The following is an 18,399-nucleotide window of genomic DNA, read 5'->3' on the forward strand; positions in this document are numbered from 1 at the left end:
ACACACCCCACATAGGCACACAGACACCCACACACGCTCCACACACACTCCTACATATAGACACCCACCCTCCACCCCTCACAGATGAACACATACACCCACACACGCTCCACACGATACACACTCCACACATGCACACAGACACCCACACACACCACAAACAATACACACACTCCTACATATAGACACCCTCCACACACCCCACATATGTACACATACACCCACACATTCCACACACTTCGCACACATGCTGCACAGATACATCCTCCTGCACTCAGTACTGTACATTCTACACACACACACACACACACACACTCGCCTCTGTACCGAGTCACATGCCTCCAGCACACACCATCTCAGATGCCCACACCACAGATAGACACTGATGCACTTAATTGAAAGTCTATTGCCTTCTTGTGCCACCCTGGTCCCAGGATGTGCTGTAGTGTACCCAGATCATTCGCATCCTGTCTACACAGGGCTGTCGAATGGAACCAGTGGGGAATCACAGGTACAGTTTCAACTCTCTAATGTTAAAAAAATGTGTGTATATGTATATGTATAGATGTATATATATGTATAGATGTGTGTGTGTGTGTGTGTGTGTGTGTGTGTGTGTGTGCGCGCACGCACGCACAGAGGTGAAAGTAAGCATTTTATTTACCCTAATAAATTCAACACAGGGAACTCTGGTGGCCTGGCACTTTGGGAGTTGTGCTGCGGATCCAACAACCACGTCTCTCTGGTAGTTCGAATCCACCAGGGACACTGCGGGGGAAAGATGGATAAACTCCTTCTATGCAATTTACAGCCTCCGAGACCTGCCAGAGGGTCAAGAGAGGAGCTGATTCAGACTCGACAGCAACAAATGAGTGAGTGAGTAAAAAATATCTTAATAATATAAAATGTTCTTGGAGAGCCATCACCTTTGCTTGCTGAAGGACATGGAGTGATTGCTGAGCAAGATCGAAGACCTCAGGCTTCGGGGTAAATGATCCCTCAAAAGAACAAAAACAAAACCTCTCACAGTGCGCTAGCCAACAGCGCCACAAAACGGAGCCCAGGAGTTGTCAAACTTTGGATCCACACCCACCGCCCACGGAAACAGCAGTCATAAAGTCAAAAGGACTTCTCGCTTTGAAAGAATCTGTTGCAAATGACCTCTTTATTTAACAATTACTATTTTTTTTTTTTACACATTTATTCTCTTACAGCTGAGAAGGCTACAATTTCAAACTCAGGCAGCTGGTTCTAGGGAAAGGCCCTGTCAGTTCTGAAGGGAGGTACCCTATTTCCATCAGCGTCTATACCTCTGGCGTCACCAGAAGACCTCCATGTGTCCTGGCCTTCACAATGTCAAGGAGTTTCCTAGTGCAGAATTCACAGCCCAAAAAGGAGGCACTCCACTCCCACTCATTGTTTCTTGCTGATTCTGAGGGTCCTCCCTCAGTCCTGCAAATTATCTCTTTAAAGTGTTGAAGAGCAATGATGTCACTTTGAAGACTAAGGTACACCTGTCCCAAACCCTGATATTTTTCATTTCCTCATATGCAAACAAAAGCTGGACATTGAATATGACTGAAAAATGCCTGTCTTTGAATTATAGCGCTGGTGAAGAATATTGACTATATCATGGATAGCCAGAATCTATTTTGGAGGAAGTGCAGCCGGAATGCGTGTTAGATAGGAGGATGAAGAGCCTTTGTGGCCCATTCTTTGGTCATGTTAGCAGGAGGGGCCAGTGCCTGGAGAAGGACCTCATGCTTGGGTCAGCGGACATGAGGTAGATGGACTTGGTGGCTGGGACAACGGGCTGAGATGCATCCGTGACTGTGAAGACGACACAGGACCGGCCAGGGTGTCGTCCCACTGTCCTCAGGATCCTGAACCAGAACCGGCTTGGCAACACTTAACAACGTCAAAATATCCTACAGCTGTTTTGCACCCATTTTGCACTAAGCCTTCAAAACCTCTATTCAGACAACCCGTACCAAGGTTTGGGAGTCCCAGCTGGCTGCTGGTCTCTGTAATGGACCATCTAGTTCCACAGAATCTGGCAGAACTGGGAATAATTCCCGGCTAAACAGAAAATAGCATCAAGCCTCCTCTCCCCACTGCCCTGACTTTCTCTTTTCTGTCCCCTCAGAGCACAAGCTCAGCCTCTTGTCTTCCGCAGGCAGGTAGCCCATCTGAACTCACCTGTCCAGGTAAACGGACTCGCATGAGCCCCAGCCTGCAGCTGCCTAGGGGCTTTTCGTAACCCCCTCAGTGCCCCCACCTCAGGCGTGGGGACCAGGGGGCATAGTCAGGCAGGACTATCACCAGGCAACAGGTCTCGGGGGACAGCTCAGATCTCCCACACCTGCCTGCCTGCCTCCGAGGTGCCCAAGGGGTGGAGCCAGGCGGGCACCGCCTGCCTGCTGCCTGTTTACCTGGGCTCAGCCACAGGGCCATCCCGGACCCAGCTGGAGGCCCATGGAGCCCGGGGCCACAGGCCACAGGGGACAAGGGCCAGACAGCCTGACCATGGCGCTGGGCCATTGATCGAGCCCAGGCTGGCCGGGTTGGGGGTGGGGAGACCTTGGCCTGGACAAACAGAGGCTCCGGAGGCCGACGTGCAGGCCCGGCACCCACCTGCCATTCCCAGAGGTAAGTGGGGTGTCCAAGCCGGGGACCCAGGACTTAGGAGGGACTAACTTGGGGACAGTGCTAACTCTGAGGGCCAGGTCTAGTTTCTGGGCCAGGAGCCCTCTGATCTGCTCTGAGGCCAGGTCTGCAGACCCCACCAGTCAGAGTGCCATGGTAAGCAGTGGCCAGGGGTCCTCAGCGCCAGGGCTGGGGGAAGGCAGGGCACACAGAGGCCAGATGCTGGGTGGTGCTGGGCTTAGGGACCCTGGGCGTGGGGAGAGACTGGTGGTCTGGGGCAGGAAGGAGGCCTACTTTGTCCGGCTGAGCACTCCACCCCCACCTGACAGGAAGGCAAGGCTGTCCCCGCTTCCAGTCCAGGGACCCTGCGTGGGCTCTGGTGTGACAGACGGGCCCTGAGCCCCACCTGTGCCCAGGGGAAGTGGTGGGACCTCGGTGTCCCTTCACTTAGAGAAGCAGAGTTAAATGTAGCTGTGTGTGTGTGTGTGTGTGTGTGTGTGTGTGTGTGTGTGTGTGTGAGTCTATGTATGTGATTGTGTGTATGAATGTATATGTAAAGGTGAGTGTGTGTATGTGTGTGTGTATAAATGCATATATGAAGGTAAGTGTGTGTATGTGAGTGTGTGTGAATGTATATGTGGTGGGGTGTGTGTGTGAGGTTGAGTGAGAAAGTATGTGTGAATGTGTGAGAAAGAATGTGTGTATATGATGTGTGTAAGTGTGTGTGTGAATATACAGGTGAAGGTAAGTGTGTGTGTGTGTGTGTGAGGATGAGTGTGAGAATATATATGGGTGTGTGAGAGAGAATGTGTATAGTGTGTATATGTGTGTACGACTGTGTGTGGGTGTGAATGTATAGGTGAAGGTAAGTGTGTGTGTGAATGTGTGTGTGAGGTTGAGTGAGAAAGTATGTGTGGGTGTGTGAGAGAGAATGTGTGTACATGATGTGTGTGTGAGTGTGTGTGTGAATATACAGGTGAAGGTAAGTGTGTGTATGTGAGTGTGTGTGTGTGAGAATGAGAGAGAATGTGTATAGTGTGTGTGTGTGTGTGACTGTGTGTGGGTGTGAATGTATAAGTGAAGGTAAGTGTGTATACATGAGTGTGTGTGTGTGTGTGTGTGAATGTGTGTGTGAGGATGAGTGAGAGAATATGTATGGGGTGTGAGAGAGAATGTGTATAGTGTGCATGTGTGTGACTGTGTGGGTGTGAATGAAGGTGTGGGTGTGGGTGTGAATGTATAAGTGAAGGTAATTGTGTGTGAGTGTGTGTGTGAGTGTGTGTGTGAGTGTGTGTGTGTGAGGATGAGTGTGAGAATATATATGGGTGTGTGAGAGAGAATGTGTACAGTGTGCATGTGTGTGACTGTGTGGGTGTGAATGTTTAGGTGAAGGTGTGGGTGTGGGTGTGACTGTGTGTGGGTGTGAATGTATAGGTGAAGGTAAGTGTGTGTGTGTGTGAGTGTGTGTGAGGATGAGTGTGAGAATATATATGGGTGTGTGAGAGAGAATGTGTATAGTGTGTATGTGTGGGTGTGACTGTGTGGGTGTGAATGTATAGGTGAAGGGGTATGTGTGTGTGTGAGTGTGGGTGTGTGAGGATGAGTGAGAGTATGTGTGGGTATGTGAGAGAGAATATGTATAGTGTATGTGTGTGTGTGTGTGTTTGTGTGTGTGTGTATCTGTGTGTGTGTGTGTCTGAGTGTGAGGGAAGGTACAGGTGCACATTTTGTGTTTGTGTAGCCATAGGTGTGTGTGTGCAGGGCACCATCCCACCTTCCTGTAACACAAACACCTACACGTCCGGATTTATTGCTGGAGGAGAGGTCTGTGTGGGCTCCAGGGAGGTCTCCCAGCGTCCCGGGTCCTTGGTCACCTTCCTGCTGTACCTGTTCCCCATTCGTGTGCTCCTCACACCTCAGAGGGGACGCGCCTGAGGACATATCTGGTGGGGCCTGGCAGACTTAACAGAGGGAACCCTCTTTCTAGGTGGGACTGTGTCCACAGACAAAGGGGTTTGGAGTTAATGGGAATTAAGGGGAAGGACCACACAGTTCACATAGGCTCTGCCTATGAGCCTCTCTGTGTGCATATGTGAGCAGGTAGTATTCATGGAGGGGTCTCCTGCCCAGCCCCTGACACACAGGGACTCTGAGAGAGAGGCAGGGACTCACTCCAGGTCCTCATGGCCTCACTGAATGGCATCTGTGACCAACTTGGACCAGAACCTCTGCTCTGGGTGAGTCACAACATCACCCTGTGCCTCGGTTTCCCCAGCCGTTAAATAATGACAGCAAGACAGACACCCAGGCTGCTGAAGGCCACAGAGCAATCTCTTGTGAATTAGCTGGACACAGGCCTGGCACAAAGTCGGGGCTCACCATGCAGGGGGTATACCTGAGTCTGGGTCTCCCACTCGACAAACAACCTCCGGCGAATCAGCCAATGGGCCCTGCCAAGGCCAGAGTTGCAGGAGAGTAGTAGGAGAGAGCCAAGAGGGGATCTGAGTGCTAGAAGCAGGGAGGGTCCTTCTATGCTTGTGAAAAACGGGGTCCAGTCCCTGCTTCTGCAGACCAAGGCGGACAGAGCTACGAGCCTGATCTATGACCATTTACCATTACTCCAAGTATTGGGATGAAAACCAAGTGTCCAATCAGGACATGTGGCCCAGCAGGGCTGTGTGTCGGGCTTCTGAGGGCCAGGATGGCCGGCTGACCCCTCATAAGGCTCTCTAGCCCTGAATACCAAGTGGGGGGACACCTTGGGTGAAGTCTGTTTAAAGACAGTGAGTTTGGTGTGAGCAAGAAGGGGGGTGTAGGGAGAAAGGGGGGCATTGTCTGGCCTCGCACACACACACAGCGCCCACCAGCCACGTGAGAAGGAGGTAGAATGTGCCATTCAACAATCACTGAGTGTCAGCTCTACGCTGACCTCACACGAGGTGGACATCCAGGGGTGGAAGGAATCAAGCCCTGCTCGGATGGAGCTGGCAGGCTGGGGCGCAGGGGCACAAAGGCTGAAGGAGCATATGCCCCCAGTGAGATGGGCTGACGCAGGGGCCGTGACAACAGGCTGGAGCTTGGCCGTGGTTATGAGGATCACACGGGACCCGTCAGGGCGTCGGTCTGTTGTGTCATTGGTGCTGTGGGCTGTTGAATCTGAACAGACTCATAACTGACCTTCCAGAGGTTTTCAGAAGCAGTAAATCGCATGAGAGGAGATTGTCCATTTGTCTCTTGTAGAGGACCTGGTGGATTCGAACTGAGTGCCTTTGGGTTGGCAGTGCAGCTTCTTACTACTGGGCCACCAGGGCTCCCCTGTGCTGTTTGTTGTGTGCTGTTGAGTTGGAACTGGCCCATAGCTGACTTTCCAGCAGGTTTTTCAGAGACAAGAAATCTCACGAGAGGAGTTTGCCCATCCTCCTGTGGGTTGGAACTGAACCACCTGCCTTTGGGATCGCAGCGCCACTCAATGCCACTAGGCCACCTGAACTCCTCTGTGTTGTAAGTGGGGCTGTGAAAAGTCCAAAGCACTTTGAGGTCATCCAGCGCCAGGGCCTCAGTGAAGGAGCCCTCGGGGCACAGAGATTAAACATTCACCCCCTTATCCAAAGGTCAGTGGCTTGAACCCCAGCAGCTCTGTGGAAGAAGAAGGGGGCAGTCGCTTCCATAAAGATGGTAACGGGAAACCCGTTTGCATGTTGAGACCAAATCATCTCAAGAGCAACAGGCAGCTTTTGTATCAGGGCTCAAGGAGTCAAGAAACTGAAGCCAAGAAGGGTTAAGCGAGGGGTGTCATGACCAGGAGTGGCCTCTTTGAGAGGTGACGTTCGAGCAAAGACTTAGAGAATGTGGAAGGGTGGCCCGTGAGGCGGACATAAGGACAAGCATTCCGAGGATTCAGGACATTCCGGCCCTGAGGTGGGCGTGTGGTGGTTGTGACAGAGGACAGGAAGCAGGTGGGCCTGTCTGCAGCAGAGTGAGGGGCAGGACAGAAAGACAAGCACCACAGCACACAGATGGTCATGGTGTGTGATGAGGAGTTTGGGTTCTATTCCAGGTGGGTGGGGGTCATGAGGATGAAAAGACCCCTCCTGGACACTGTGCAGAATTCACTGGACAGAGTGGCTGGGTGACGGGCTAGCGCTGGAGTCCAGGAAGCAGGTGACAGGACCCTGGATGAGGTGGGGGCAATGGAGGCGCCGAGAAAGGGCTGAGTGGGTTCTGGAGATGTTTGGAAGGTTGGGCCATAGACTTTTCTGACGGCTGGAGCTTTGGCACCAGGGGGAAGTGTTGGAGAAACAGAGATGGGCCTGGGTACACGGTCACCTTCACAGCGTCCTGCCTCCTTTCTCCCTCCACTGGACAACACGCCCAGGAAGGTAGGCATGGGCTCCTCCGGGACTCGCCAGCATGTCCCTCATGCCCCGAGTAGCAAATGCAATGCGATGAGAGCTGCCCCGTCAGGCCAACCCTCCGGGGGTTTTCATGAGAAGAGATTGTCCACCATTCTTCCTTAGAGCTGCTGGTGGACCCAGACCACCTGCTTCCCTGCCAGGCCAGCCGACCTCCCTTCCCACCATGCTGCTGTTCCTGTCATGCGCTGTCGGTGAGAACCGACGCATCACTGACCCCGAGGAGGTTTCCAGAGGCTTCAAATCTCACAGGAGGAGATTGCCCATCCTTCTCCCATGGAGCAGCTGGTGGATTCAAACCTCGTGCCTTCGGGTTGACAGTGCATCTTCTTATCACCAGATTGACCAGAACAGAGTCTGGCACAGAGCAGGTGCTCAGAAAAGGTGGGGTGACCCTACCCCTGAATTTAGCACTGCAAGGCCAACACTATGTGTGCCCTGCTTCCTGGAAGCTGTGTAAGAAGAGGGTCCGTGCACCTCGAGTCTGCAAGCCTGCCTTCGTCCGGCACGTGGCGGGTCTGAGACTGGCTCTGCAGGAGATTGGCTGGATGCGCTGGGCATTTAATGAGGGAGGAAAAGTTCGTGGGGTGAAACCCTGGCTGGGGGGTGGCAGGAGGAGGAGGGCAGCTGGGGGTCTTCCCTGGGGGGGCTTCTCTTGGTGCTTAATCTAGAGGACCAGTGACAGTCTCAGTACACATTTCCTCACCTGCACCTAAGTGACCCCGGTGTACAGTGCGGTGGTCAGAGCCCTTCCTGGGAAGACAAGTGGCGTGGGTTCGCAGGCTGGGATTCCCCCGTCCCAGCTGTGTGGCCCAACCTCTCTGTGCCCCATTTGTCCCATTGTAAAATCAGGATAATAAGGTTTGTGTGTGGATTACAGATACCTGTTAGCGTAACGGTTAAAGCATTCTGCTGTTACCCCAGAGGTCAGAGGTTCAAACCACCTGCTCCTCCTCTGGAGAAAGAGGTGCCAGTCTGCTTCTGCAAAGAGTGAGAGACAGCTTTGAAACCCTTTACAGATACTTAACGTTCCCACGGGGTTGCCAGGTGTCCGAATCGGCCAACAGGTAGTGAGTTTTTTGGTTTTGGGAAGCCCTCTGCATCCCTGGGAGGTACCAATGGTTACATGTTGGACCACCAATGAAAAGGTTAATAGTCTGAACTTACCCAGAGGCACCAGAAAGAAATGCCTGGTGTACTGCTCCCGAAAGGTTACGTATACCCCTGGGAACCTTCTGGAAGGTGGTTCTATCTGCACGCACGTGGTCACTGTGAGCTGAACTCAATTTGACCACAAACGAGCTTAGCTGTTTGTTTGTTTGCTTGCCTTTTCTAAAGGTGCACATGACAGAATGTATGCAAAGTACTGAAAACAATACACAGTCGTGACTAATAAATGTCACCTATTATTACCCCTGGGCCCCGAGTCCCCACGGCCCTGTGAGTCATCCCGAAATAGCTCCTTGGTGATGGAGACTCAGAGTGTGGCTGCCTCCAGAGGAAGGGCCTGAAGAAAGTGAGGGGAGGCCTCCTTTCACGCCAGCTCAACAAATCGGCCACCCTGGGCTGGTTGTGGGGAGCATCCCCTTAGGACACAAGTGGCCAGCCCAGGACAGAAGTGTCTCTGCGCTTGGCACACGGGTCCTGCAGTGTGGCCTTGGGAAGTCTTTACTCTCCAGCTCCAGCTTCGCATTTGTCAAAGGAAGAGAGGTTTGGCGTTTCTAACCCCGTGGTGACATGGAGTCTGTAGGCAGTGGGAAGGGGGTGGTAGGACTCTTACCACCCTCAGTAAAATGAGTAGGATTGACCTCACATTCTAAACATCCTGGAGGTCGGAGTACCACGCCCCTCCCTCCTGTGCATCTGGTGGGGCCGCTGGAGAGGGCCAGAGGTGTGAGGGACCCTTTGCTGAGAACATTCCCAAGAGGAACCAGGTGGGCAAAGATGTGGATGGAGCCTTTTCATCCATTGGGAGTGATTCTGAGCATCACAGGGGGCACCCTTTTCAGAAAATCCACTGTGTGCATTCCTACCCTCAGAGACAGTCCTAAGAGCAGTTCGCCCTGAGCCACCCCACAACCGTCACCCCTCAGCATCCAGGGGCACGTTTTCAAGTCTGAATGGTATTTTGTGAGTGTGGTGACAGGAGGCCAGCATCCCTAAAGTCCAGACTTCTTGCTCTACTGGGGCCTGGTCCCTGCTGTCATCGTTGGATGTCCTTCAGCGGGCTCGAACTCCCATTGACCCCATCTAGAAATGGTAGAATGAAGCCTGCCTAGTCTCACCCGCCCTCAGTGTCTGCTGGGCTCAATTCTTGTTGCAGTTGCTATGTTCGTCCGTCTTAATTGAGGGTCATCCTCCTTTTCACTCGCCCCCATCTTACCAAGTGTGATGTCTTTCTCCAAGGGCTGGTCCCCGTCTGCTAACAAAGCCAATGCGTGAGCTGAAGTCTGACTGTCTTCGTTTCTAAGCAGCCTGCTGGTTGTATTAGGCCTTCCCCATGCTGTGGGACCATCTGCCCACAAGAGCAGTGAACTCTCCCATGTTTGTTTAAGGGTCTGAAGACGGAATTGCCTGCCCACGACACTGGGCACTCTGACAGGAGCCACACTCAATCATAACTTAAGTCATTGAACAATGATGTGTTATTGGCGTGTATTCTCATTTACCAAACAGCAGCCCTGAGCAGGGGAAACAGAAAGTCTGACCTCTGGGTCCAATCCTCACTCATCTGCTGTGTGACCTTGGGCAAGTGGCTTAGCCTCTCTGGGCTTCAGTTTCTTCATCTGTAAATTGTGGTTGGGAACAAATGCCGGATATTTTAGTCACATCTGGAGACTGAGGCTAGGAAAACCCTGGACGGAATAATTGCTGGTCCACTCTCAATGTGATGAGGATCTTGACTTCCTCATCTTTTCATGGGTACTGAATCTCGGTCATAGACGCGTTTGAAAGTTTAAACAAATAGTATATGTCAAGTGTCCAGAATGGAGTGGGCCTGAGAAAGGAAAATCCACCATGACAATGGTCCCCACATCCCCAGGTGACAGGAGGATTAAATGAAGGGACATTTGTGATCTGTCCTTACACAGCCACAAATGAATATTTGTCTCTGTTTCCTTTCTCCCCAAAAGGAGCTCTTTGGAAGGATAGGAAATGAGCTAGCTGCCTGGCAGGATGGGTCCCCAGCTCAGTGCTGGCTCAAGGGCTCCTTGGGGAGGGAGGTGGGTGATGACATGGGAGAAGCTCTTCCAGAGGGGGAGTCTGACACCCGCAGTGGAAGGGACACTGGGATAAGAATAGCTGATTTGCAGACACGTTCAAAACCAGCTAGAACCATGTATTGACAGAGAACTGCCAGAAGTTCTAGAAGAGGCCGTGGTACCAGGGCTATCATTGCTAATGGATCCTGGCCAAAAGCAGAGAACCCGAGGAAAATGTCTATGGGTATATTATTGACTATGTAAATCCTTGACTGTTTGGCTCATAACAAACTCTGGCTAACATTGAGAAGGCTGGGAATCCTGGGACACTTAGTTATGTTCATACGAAACCTATGTCTAGGTCAAGAAGCTGTTGTCTGAGCACAGCAAGGGAATACTGCATGGTTTAAAATCAGGAGTGGGGTACTTCGGCCTTCTATCCCCTCTCCATTCCTATTCAGTCTGTTCACTGAGCAAATCATCTGAGAAGCTGGACTCACGATGATCGTGGCACCAGGATCAGAGAAAGATTCATCAACAAACTGTATTATGCTGATGACACAACATTGCTTGCTGAAAATAAGAAGGACTTGAAGTGCTTGCTGCAGAAGATTAAAGCCTATGGCCTTCAATATGGATTGCATCACAACATCAAGACAACAGAACATTTTTACCACTGAACAGATAGGTAACATCATGGTAGATGGTAGAAAAGATTGACATTGCCAACAACTTCCTCGTACATGGCTCGACAATCAATACACTTGGTACCAGGAGTAAAGCGATTGGGAGATATGTTGGGAAAGTCTGCATTCAGGGATCTTTCCAAATTACTGAGGAGCAATGATGTCACTTTAAAGATTAAGGTGTGCCTGATCCAGAGCATGGTCTTTTTTATCACTAGCTATGCCTCTGAGATCTGGACAGTGGACTCAGGAGAACAGAAAAAGAATTGATGCCTTTGAGCTGTGGTGTTCGAGAAGAGCACTGAACATCCCATGGACGGACAAGAGAATGAACAGATATGGCTTGGAAAAGGTGCAGCCAGAGTGATCCTGGGAGCCAAATATGGTGAAGCTAACATCTCACATACTTTGGGCGTGCTGCTAGGAGAGGCTATTCCTTGAAGAGGGGCATCATGCTTGCAAAGGGTCAGTGAAAGAGGAAGAACCTCAACGAGATGGATTGACATGGAGCCTGCAACAACGGGCTCCAGTGTGTCAGACACGAGATAAGACGGGGTTCAGATCTGTTGTTTGTAGGGTTGCTATGAGTTCTGCTTGACTTGATGGCACCTAACAACAGCAGCAGCATTGTTAGCAAGCCGCTCCAACGCATGTCGGCCTTACACACAACAAAGTGAGAGCTGTTCATCCACTCTGTAATGGTCCGCGTTGGGCACAGTTGCTGCGGAAGTGTGGGACCATCTCATGCAGGGCTTCGCTTGTGCTTGCTGACCACCCCCTTCTTTGCCAAACAGACAGTCACTTTCCAGTGAAAAACATAAACACCCACTAACTCGAGTTCTGTCTGTGAGTGCAGAACCAGGAGCTGGCCAGACACAGGACTCTGCGCACCTCGGAGCCCAGGGAGGCGGGTTTGGTGGGATGGTGGGGCCCAGACCTCTGCTTCTTGCTCCCTTTCAGTGAGCCACAAAGATTGAGCTGGTGGCCCAGCGCCTGCTTCCTTCCAGGTGCTCTCTGGGGTGACTTACTCTCCTGCTCCCCAAACGTAGGGCCCCAGCTAGCCCTCCGCATGCTTGGAGCCCAGTGGAGGCTGCTTTGTGAATGCCAAGCTGTTTCCAACCTCAGTCTGTCTCCCCACAGGATGCCCAGGGCTGAAGCGCCCCCCACGGCCAGTGGACAGAGCGATGGAGGTGACGGCGAGGAGGCAGAGCCGGAGGGGATGTTCAAGGGCCCCTCGGACTCCAAGAGGACCGTCAGGGACCACCTGCGTCTGGTGCCCCTGTGGCTGACACTGGTCGTGCTGGCTGCAGTGGGGGTCCTGCTCTGGTACTTCCTAGGTAACCACATGGGCCTACCGGGAGAGACATCTGGGAGGGTTTGGGGTGGCTTTGGGGATGGACCAGAATTCCAGGCTCAGCAATGCCTAGCAACACGCTTTGTAACATTGGGCAAGCCACTTCCCTTCCCTGGGTCCCTTCTTGCCCTGTGAAATAGCAGAGCTGCAGATCCAACTTTGTGGTCTGGGTACTCAGGTCTGAACCCAGAAGCCCATTCCTGTGAAGCAAACAGTCAAAGGAAACGTAAACACCACCTCCCCTTGCCCACAGCCCTCCTGGGTTTCCTCTGGGGCCCTGAGCCAGCCCATCTCTCCTGGCAGCAGTGGCCCATGACGCCCAGGTGCCCAGGTACCAATTAGTAACTCTGTTCACTTCAGCCCAGGCTGGGGCTTCTCTAGGATGGGAACACAGCTCTGTCATCTCTGTGTCTCCAGGCCCCAGCTCGAAGAGGGAACAAGGAGGGCGACACAGGACATAGGCCCCCAGTGGGTTTTTCATGCTCCGCTGTGGACACATAGGGATTCAACAAACAGTTGGAGAACAGCTGGCTTGGGCCTCTCCTGTATCCTTAACTTCACGCTCCCTCCCCCGTATGCCAGTCCCCTGGTGCCCATGAGCAGCTGCCCCATCCTCTGGGTCCGTGCCCTCTTCCATCTTTCCTGACACCCCTTCATTCATTTGACTTTCGTTGAGCACCTACTATGTCTGGCTCTAAAATCAGTCGATTGCATCTTACTCCTTTACTTCTTGGTGAAGAGCAGTAATGGGGAAGCAATGATGGTGAACACACACCCGGCTCTCCAGGTCTGTTCATTCACACAGCATTGAGCACCTCCCGTGTGTTGGGCTGACTGCCAGATTCTGCTCCTGCTCCCAGGACTTAGGAGCAGAGTCAGACAAAATATTTATCATAAAGTTTAAGATGTATTGTGATGGGAAAGTCTGCTGTTAGGGACCTCTCCAAAGTACTGAAGAGCAATGGTGTCACTCTGGAGACTAAGGTGCATTTGATACAGGCCATGGCCTTTGCAATCACTTGTTATGCATCAGAGAGTTGGACAATGACCAGGGAGGATAGAAGGAAAATTGATGCCTTTGAGCTATGGTGCTGGAGAAGAGTATTGAGTGTACCATGGACTGCCAAAAAAACAAACAGGTTCAACCTAGAGAGGGTTAAACCAGGCTCCTCCTTGGAGGAAAGGATTCTGAGGCTTTGTCTGACATACTTTGGACATGTTGCAAGGAGGTATCAGTCCTTGGAGAGGGACATCATGCTTGGGAGGGTGGAGGGACAGTGCAGGAGGGGAAGACCCTCTATTAGGTGGATTGATTCAGTGACTGGGGTAATTGGGATGGATGTGTTGCAGGCAGTGAGATCGGCACAGGATATAGCAGAATTTAGGGCTTTTGTGCATAGGGTCACTATGAGTTGCAAGCAACTCGATGGCACATAACAACAACAACATGACATGCACTAGGACAGAGACTAGGGGAACCCTGTGGCAGGAGCAACCCACCTCACCTAAGTGATCAGAGATTTCCAACAGACACTGGAAAAGTTACAGGGTATTTTCATTAGTTAAATCTCATGGAGGAAGATAGTATTTTCACTGGTTAAATCTCTTCAGGCCACTTAAAAGAAGTTGAGGGATCCATTTGGAGATGCACCTTGACCCAGTTCCAGAGGGGGTTGGCATGGGAGGCCAGCTGGAATTGGCCTTCGGGGTGACACTGTCAGAGGCCCAGATTTGATGTGAACCCACTCGTAAGGCCTTGGAGGGTGGCTGGCGACTGTGCCGAGCCCGGCGGGTGGAGAGCAGAAGCTGCACGCACTTCACCACCGGCAGGAAGCCAGCACCCCAAATAGCGGCAGGACTGCTGGGGCCTCCTTCGAAGGCAATGTCGGGATAATTGGTCTTCAGGGTAAACCTCGCAGCCGTGAGAGGAGGGCAGGAATTCACTGCCAATACAGTCTTTCTTTGTTGAGGAGATTAATTCCTCTTGATTGCGCTCTTGGGGTGAATGGCCCTGGGGAAGAAAGGGTGTCCCCATGGGCCCAGAACCCTGGGGTGAACGCTTCTTAGCTGAGAGGGAGGAAACCAGTCAAATGCCTCAGGAGGAACTTAAGGTTGAGAGCTGTTCTAGGGGTGTTGATGCACCACCCTGGGCCTCCTCTGGGGGCGCTAGGCATTGGGCTTGGAGATTAGTGGACACAGGCCTGTCCTCAGGGAATGCCCTGTCTGTCGAGAAGCTGTACAAGCACCAAGTGGAGAGAGGACAAGAGGGCTGGGGCTGGGCTGAGAGGGATGAGGAAGAGCTGGCTGGCGAGAAACCAGGGACCAGTGCTTAGCAGGATTTCATCACGGGATCCAGTGTTCTATGGGAATGGGGCCCCCAGACCCAGGCACAGCCCTTCCTTGATGCCCCCGACACTCACATTGCCCTCCCCTCTCCTCCCATTCTTCCTGAGAACACCTTCAGACTCCCCTCTCCCACTTCCAGCACCTCACCCTCCCTCCTCACATTCCCTGTGCCTCCTGCTCTGATGAGGACATGGAACCACCCAGAGAAGCTCCCCCCCACCCCCAAGCCCCCTGCACACATCCAGCAGCCACAGCCAGTCTGTGTAGGGCACCATCCTTGCAAAGACTAAGCCCCTCCTTTGGGCCTGGGGTCCAGCCCCCTTTCGTCCACACACTCTACTGCCTCCAGTCCCACCATAAGTCTTTCTGGACTCTTCAGTCCGGCTCTTACCGCACATGACCATCCACTCTTGGCTCCTGCCAAGGAGGCCGTGACACTGTGTCACAAAACCTGACACCCCCCCAACAGCACGCTGGCCTCCACTCTTCAGCCCTCCTCCTCCCAACTCGGTCCTCCCTCCACTCCTGGCCCAGTTTCTGTTCCACTAGGTCTCTGCTGGGGGAGGCCTCTCCCCTCTCTTTGCCTGTTACTTTCTGATCTCATCCAGTCCCTGGGGCTTTATTTAAAAAGTCTTTTATGCCCCTAGGACTGACAAATTTGCATTTCCAGCCAAGGCCTGTCCCCTGAGCTCCAGATGCTGTAGCTGGCGCCCCAGCTACTCCAGAGCTCTGAGGGGCATCTGGGATACCACGTGTTCAGACTGCAGTTCTGTCTTCGCCTTCACGCCTGTGCCCCCCAACCTTCCACATCCAAGGTGAGGCCCCTTCGTCTCTCCAGTTACTCCTCCTTCTCGTTTATCCCCAGTGGTTGTATAGAGAACCATTTGGATTCAACTCCAATCAGAGTGAGCCCATGACTGAGAAAGTAGAAGTGTGCTCAGCGTGGTTTTCAATGCCTGAGCTTCTAGGGGATTGCCAGGTCTTTTTTCCAAAGTGCTTCTGTTTCTGTTGTTGTTCAGTGCCATCAAGTCTAGTACAACTCACAGTGACCCCATGAACAAAAGATCTGAGCCCTGTTCTATCCTGCGCCATCCTCACTCTTCCTGACACACAAGAGCCCCTTGCGGCAGTCACTGTGCCAGTCCACCTGGTTGAGGGTCTTCCTTTCCTTCACCGACCCTCCACTCTTCCCAACAACATGTCCTTCTCCAAAGAATAGCACGTCCTGGCAACATGCCCAAAGTATGCGAGGCAAAGCCTCATCATTCTCCCCTCCAAAGAGCACTCCGGCTGCAACCCCTCCAAGATGTATCTGTTTGTTCTCTTGGCAGTCCATGGGATGTTCAGTGCTCTTCTCCAACACCACAGCTCAAAGGTGTCAACTCTTTTTCTAGTCATCCTTATTCACTGTCCAGCTCTCAAATGCATAGCAAGTGATTAGAAAGATCATGGCCAGAATCAGGCCATTGGATTCTGGAGAGTAGGTTGTTTTGATTTAATTGAAAGTCGGGTGTAAAGTGTTTCTGGGCAGACTCGAACCTCCAACCTCTCGGTTAGCAGCTGAGAGAGTTAACTAGAGAGTTAACCAGTCAAGAATTCCTTTCTCCTATTTGCCAGCAACTCTGATCATTTCTAATTAGAAAATGTATCAAGAACCCAATCACTTCTCTCTCCCCCCACAGCCACAGCCTGGTCTGGGCCACTGTCACCCTGTCGCCTCTCACCTGGACACTTGCAGTGACCTCTTCACAGGTCTCTAGGTTTCTGTCCTCACTGCTCAACATAATAGCAGAAAAATAATTTCATAAAGGAAATCAAGTCATCAAAACCTCCACGGCTCCCATTTCTCAGGAAAACCAATGTCTTCGTGGGTTTCCGAGGTCATCTTCCGTCACCTCCTCAGCCTCTGCCTCTCCTTCCCGGGCCCTCCTACTCTCGTGATTTGCTGTGTCTTACACCACCAGGAGAGCCTGTGCCACAGGGCCTTTTGCACTTGCCAGTCCCCCTATCTGGGATGCTCTTTCCCCAGGTCCACATCCTCACAGCTCATCCTGTCACCTTTTTCCTTGGCCTTTAAGTTCCCATCTGCAACCTACTCTCAGCCTCAGAATCCAGTATCACTAGTTACTGTTAACCAGTCATATACTGTATTTGTCATGCTTATTATTTGTCTTCTTTGCTAAATTATAAACTCCCTTCCTCTTTTGCCAGTAATTGGAGTAGAAATTTACAGAGCAAATTGATTTTCCATTCAATCATCCACACACTTTTTGTTTTATGACCGTCATGACAATATCCACAAGCTAACCAACTTCTTCCCACTTCTTCCCTATGATTCTTATTTCCTTTAATCCTTCTACCCAAACGCTTCCTCCCTTCTGAGTTTTATCCCTGCACAAATGCTGCCCTTTTTTTTTTGATTGGTCTTAAGGCGTCACTGCCTCTCTGATGTTATTGTTCACCTTATAGGCAGGCCTCTCTGTTGCCTGGCTAGAAGGTGAACCGTGGAGGTAACTTTTGCTCAAGGTTCAAATGAGAACTTTCTATCGGACCAGTAACCCCAGACACCTTCATGTTTTCAGTTTTTGTTTAGAAAGCTCTGATGGTGTAGTCCACGGGAGGTTACCATGCTAACCCAAAGGTCGTGCCTCTCTTTCTGGCGGTTCAAATCCACCAATAGCTCCATAGGAGAAAGATGGGCAGTTTCTTCCCGTGTGACTTACAGCCTTGAAAACCCACTGGAGCATCTGCTGTGAGTCAGTTCTGACTTGTCAACAATGAGAGATTCAGGCTCTTCTGCGGTGATATACTGTGGGGTGTGGTCAGCAGTGGGAGCCGGGCACCAGCTGCTTCTTCTGGTCTCAGGGGCGAGTGGGGTGTGGTCAGCAGTGGGAGCCGGGTACCAGCTGCTTCTTCTGGTTTCAGGGGCGTGTGGGGTGTGGCCAGCAGTGGGAGCCGGGCACCAGCTGCTTCTTCTGGTCTCAGGGGCATGTGGGGTGTGGTCAGCAGTGGGAGCCGGGCACCAGCTACTTCTTCTGGTCTCAGGGGCGTGTGGGTTGAGGTTTGTGTCGTCCGTTAGTCCTTTCCATGAAGTTATCTCCACTTCTTGCTCTTCCCCCTCTTGTCTTCGTTCTGGACCAGGAGGTGGGAGATACCATAGCTGCACCTTCCATGGCTACGTGCAGGCTTTTAAGATCACAGCCACTACTAACCAAAGGACATTGTCTTTGCGGACTGTGTTATGCCCAGTGGCATTGATGTCCCCCAAGACTATGACCCCAAGGCTCTAGGACCAGCACCTTATTCTCTCAGGGTGTTTGCTCACGATTAAGAAGGTTTTTCTATAAGGGAGCTCTGGTGGCCTACTGACAAGACACTGTGCTGCAATTCCGAAGGTGCACGGTTCGAATTTGCCAGATGCTCCGCCGGAGAAGGAGGGACAATCCCCTCCTGTGCCAGTTGGATCCGATTCGACAGCAACAAGGAAAAAAAAAAGAAGTTTCTATAATGTTGCCCCATAGGCTCTGCTACCCACATGGGAGACTATAAAGTCTTGAGCGCAGGTTCCTCTCTCTGTGGTATTGTTCATTGTCATATGGATTTAGGCTCAAATGCTCTAGACCCAAACAAAACGAAAACCACTATTAGCAAGCAGACTCCAAAGCACAGAAACCTACAGGACACAGGGAACTGCTTCTACAGTGTTGCCAAAGCTGGACTTTTTTAGAATTGAAATAAAAAATTAAATAAAG

At 51.8% G+C, this 18,399-nt stretch overlaps 2 protein-coding genes across 2 annotated transcripts in view; both read left to right on the forward strand.

Moving 5' to 3' along the window:
- IL2RB (interleukin 2 receptor, beta) overlaps positions 1-4,581 on the forward strand; it is a 45,259-nt gene extending 40,678 nt beyond the window's left edge. Inside the window, exons 11-13 of the mRNA XM_006890222.1 lie at positions 2,147-2,180; positions 2,270-2,649; positions 4,394-4,581. Of these exons, the coding sequence (XP_006890284.1) occupies positions 2,147-2,180; positions 2,270-2,649; positions 4,394-4,581 (602 nt within the window). The remainder of the gene's footprint in view (positions 1-2,146; positions 2,181-2,269; positions 2,650-4,393) is intronic.
- Positions 4,582-12,083: 7,502 nt separating this feature from the next.
- The window catches only part of TMPRSS6 (transmembrane protease, serine 6), a 55,516-nt gene continuing 49,200 nt past the window's right edge, over positions 12,084-18,399 (forward strand). Inside the window, exon 1 of the mRNA XM_006890149.1 lies at positions 12,084-12,284. Coding sequence (XP_006890211.1) covers positions 12,089-12,284 — 196 coding nt within the window. The 5' untranslated portion in view covers positions 12,084-12,088. The remainder of the gene's footprint in view (positions 12,285-18,399) is intronic.

Source organism: Elephantulus edwardii, unplaced genomic scaffold, assembly GCF_000299155.1.
Source record: "Elephantulus edwardii isolate Elephantulus edwardi_28Jun2011 unplaced genomic scaffold, EleEdw1.0 scaffold00086, whole genome shotgun sequence".
Lineage (NCBI taxonomy): Eukaryota > Metazoa > Chordata > Mammalia > Macroscelidea > Macroscelididae > Elephantulus > Elephantulus edwardii.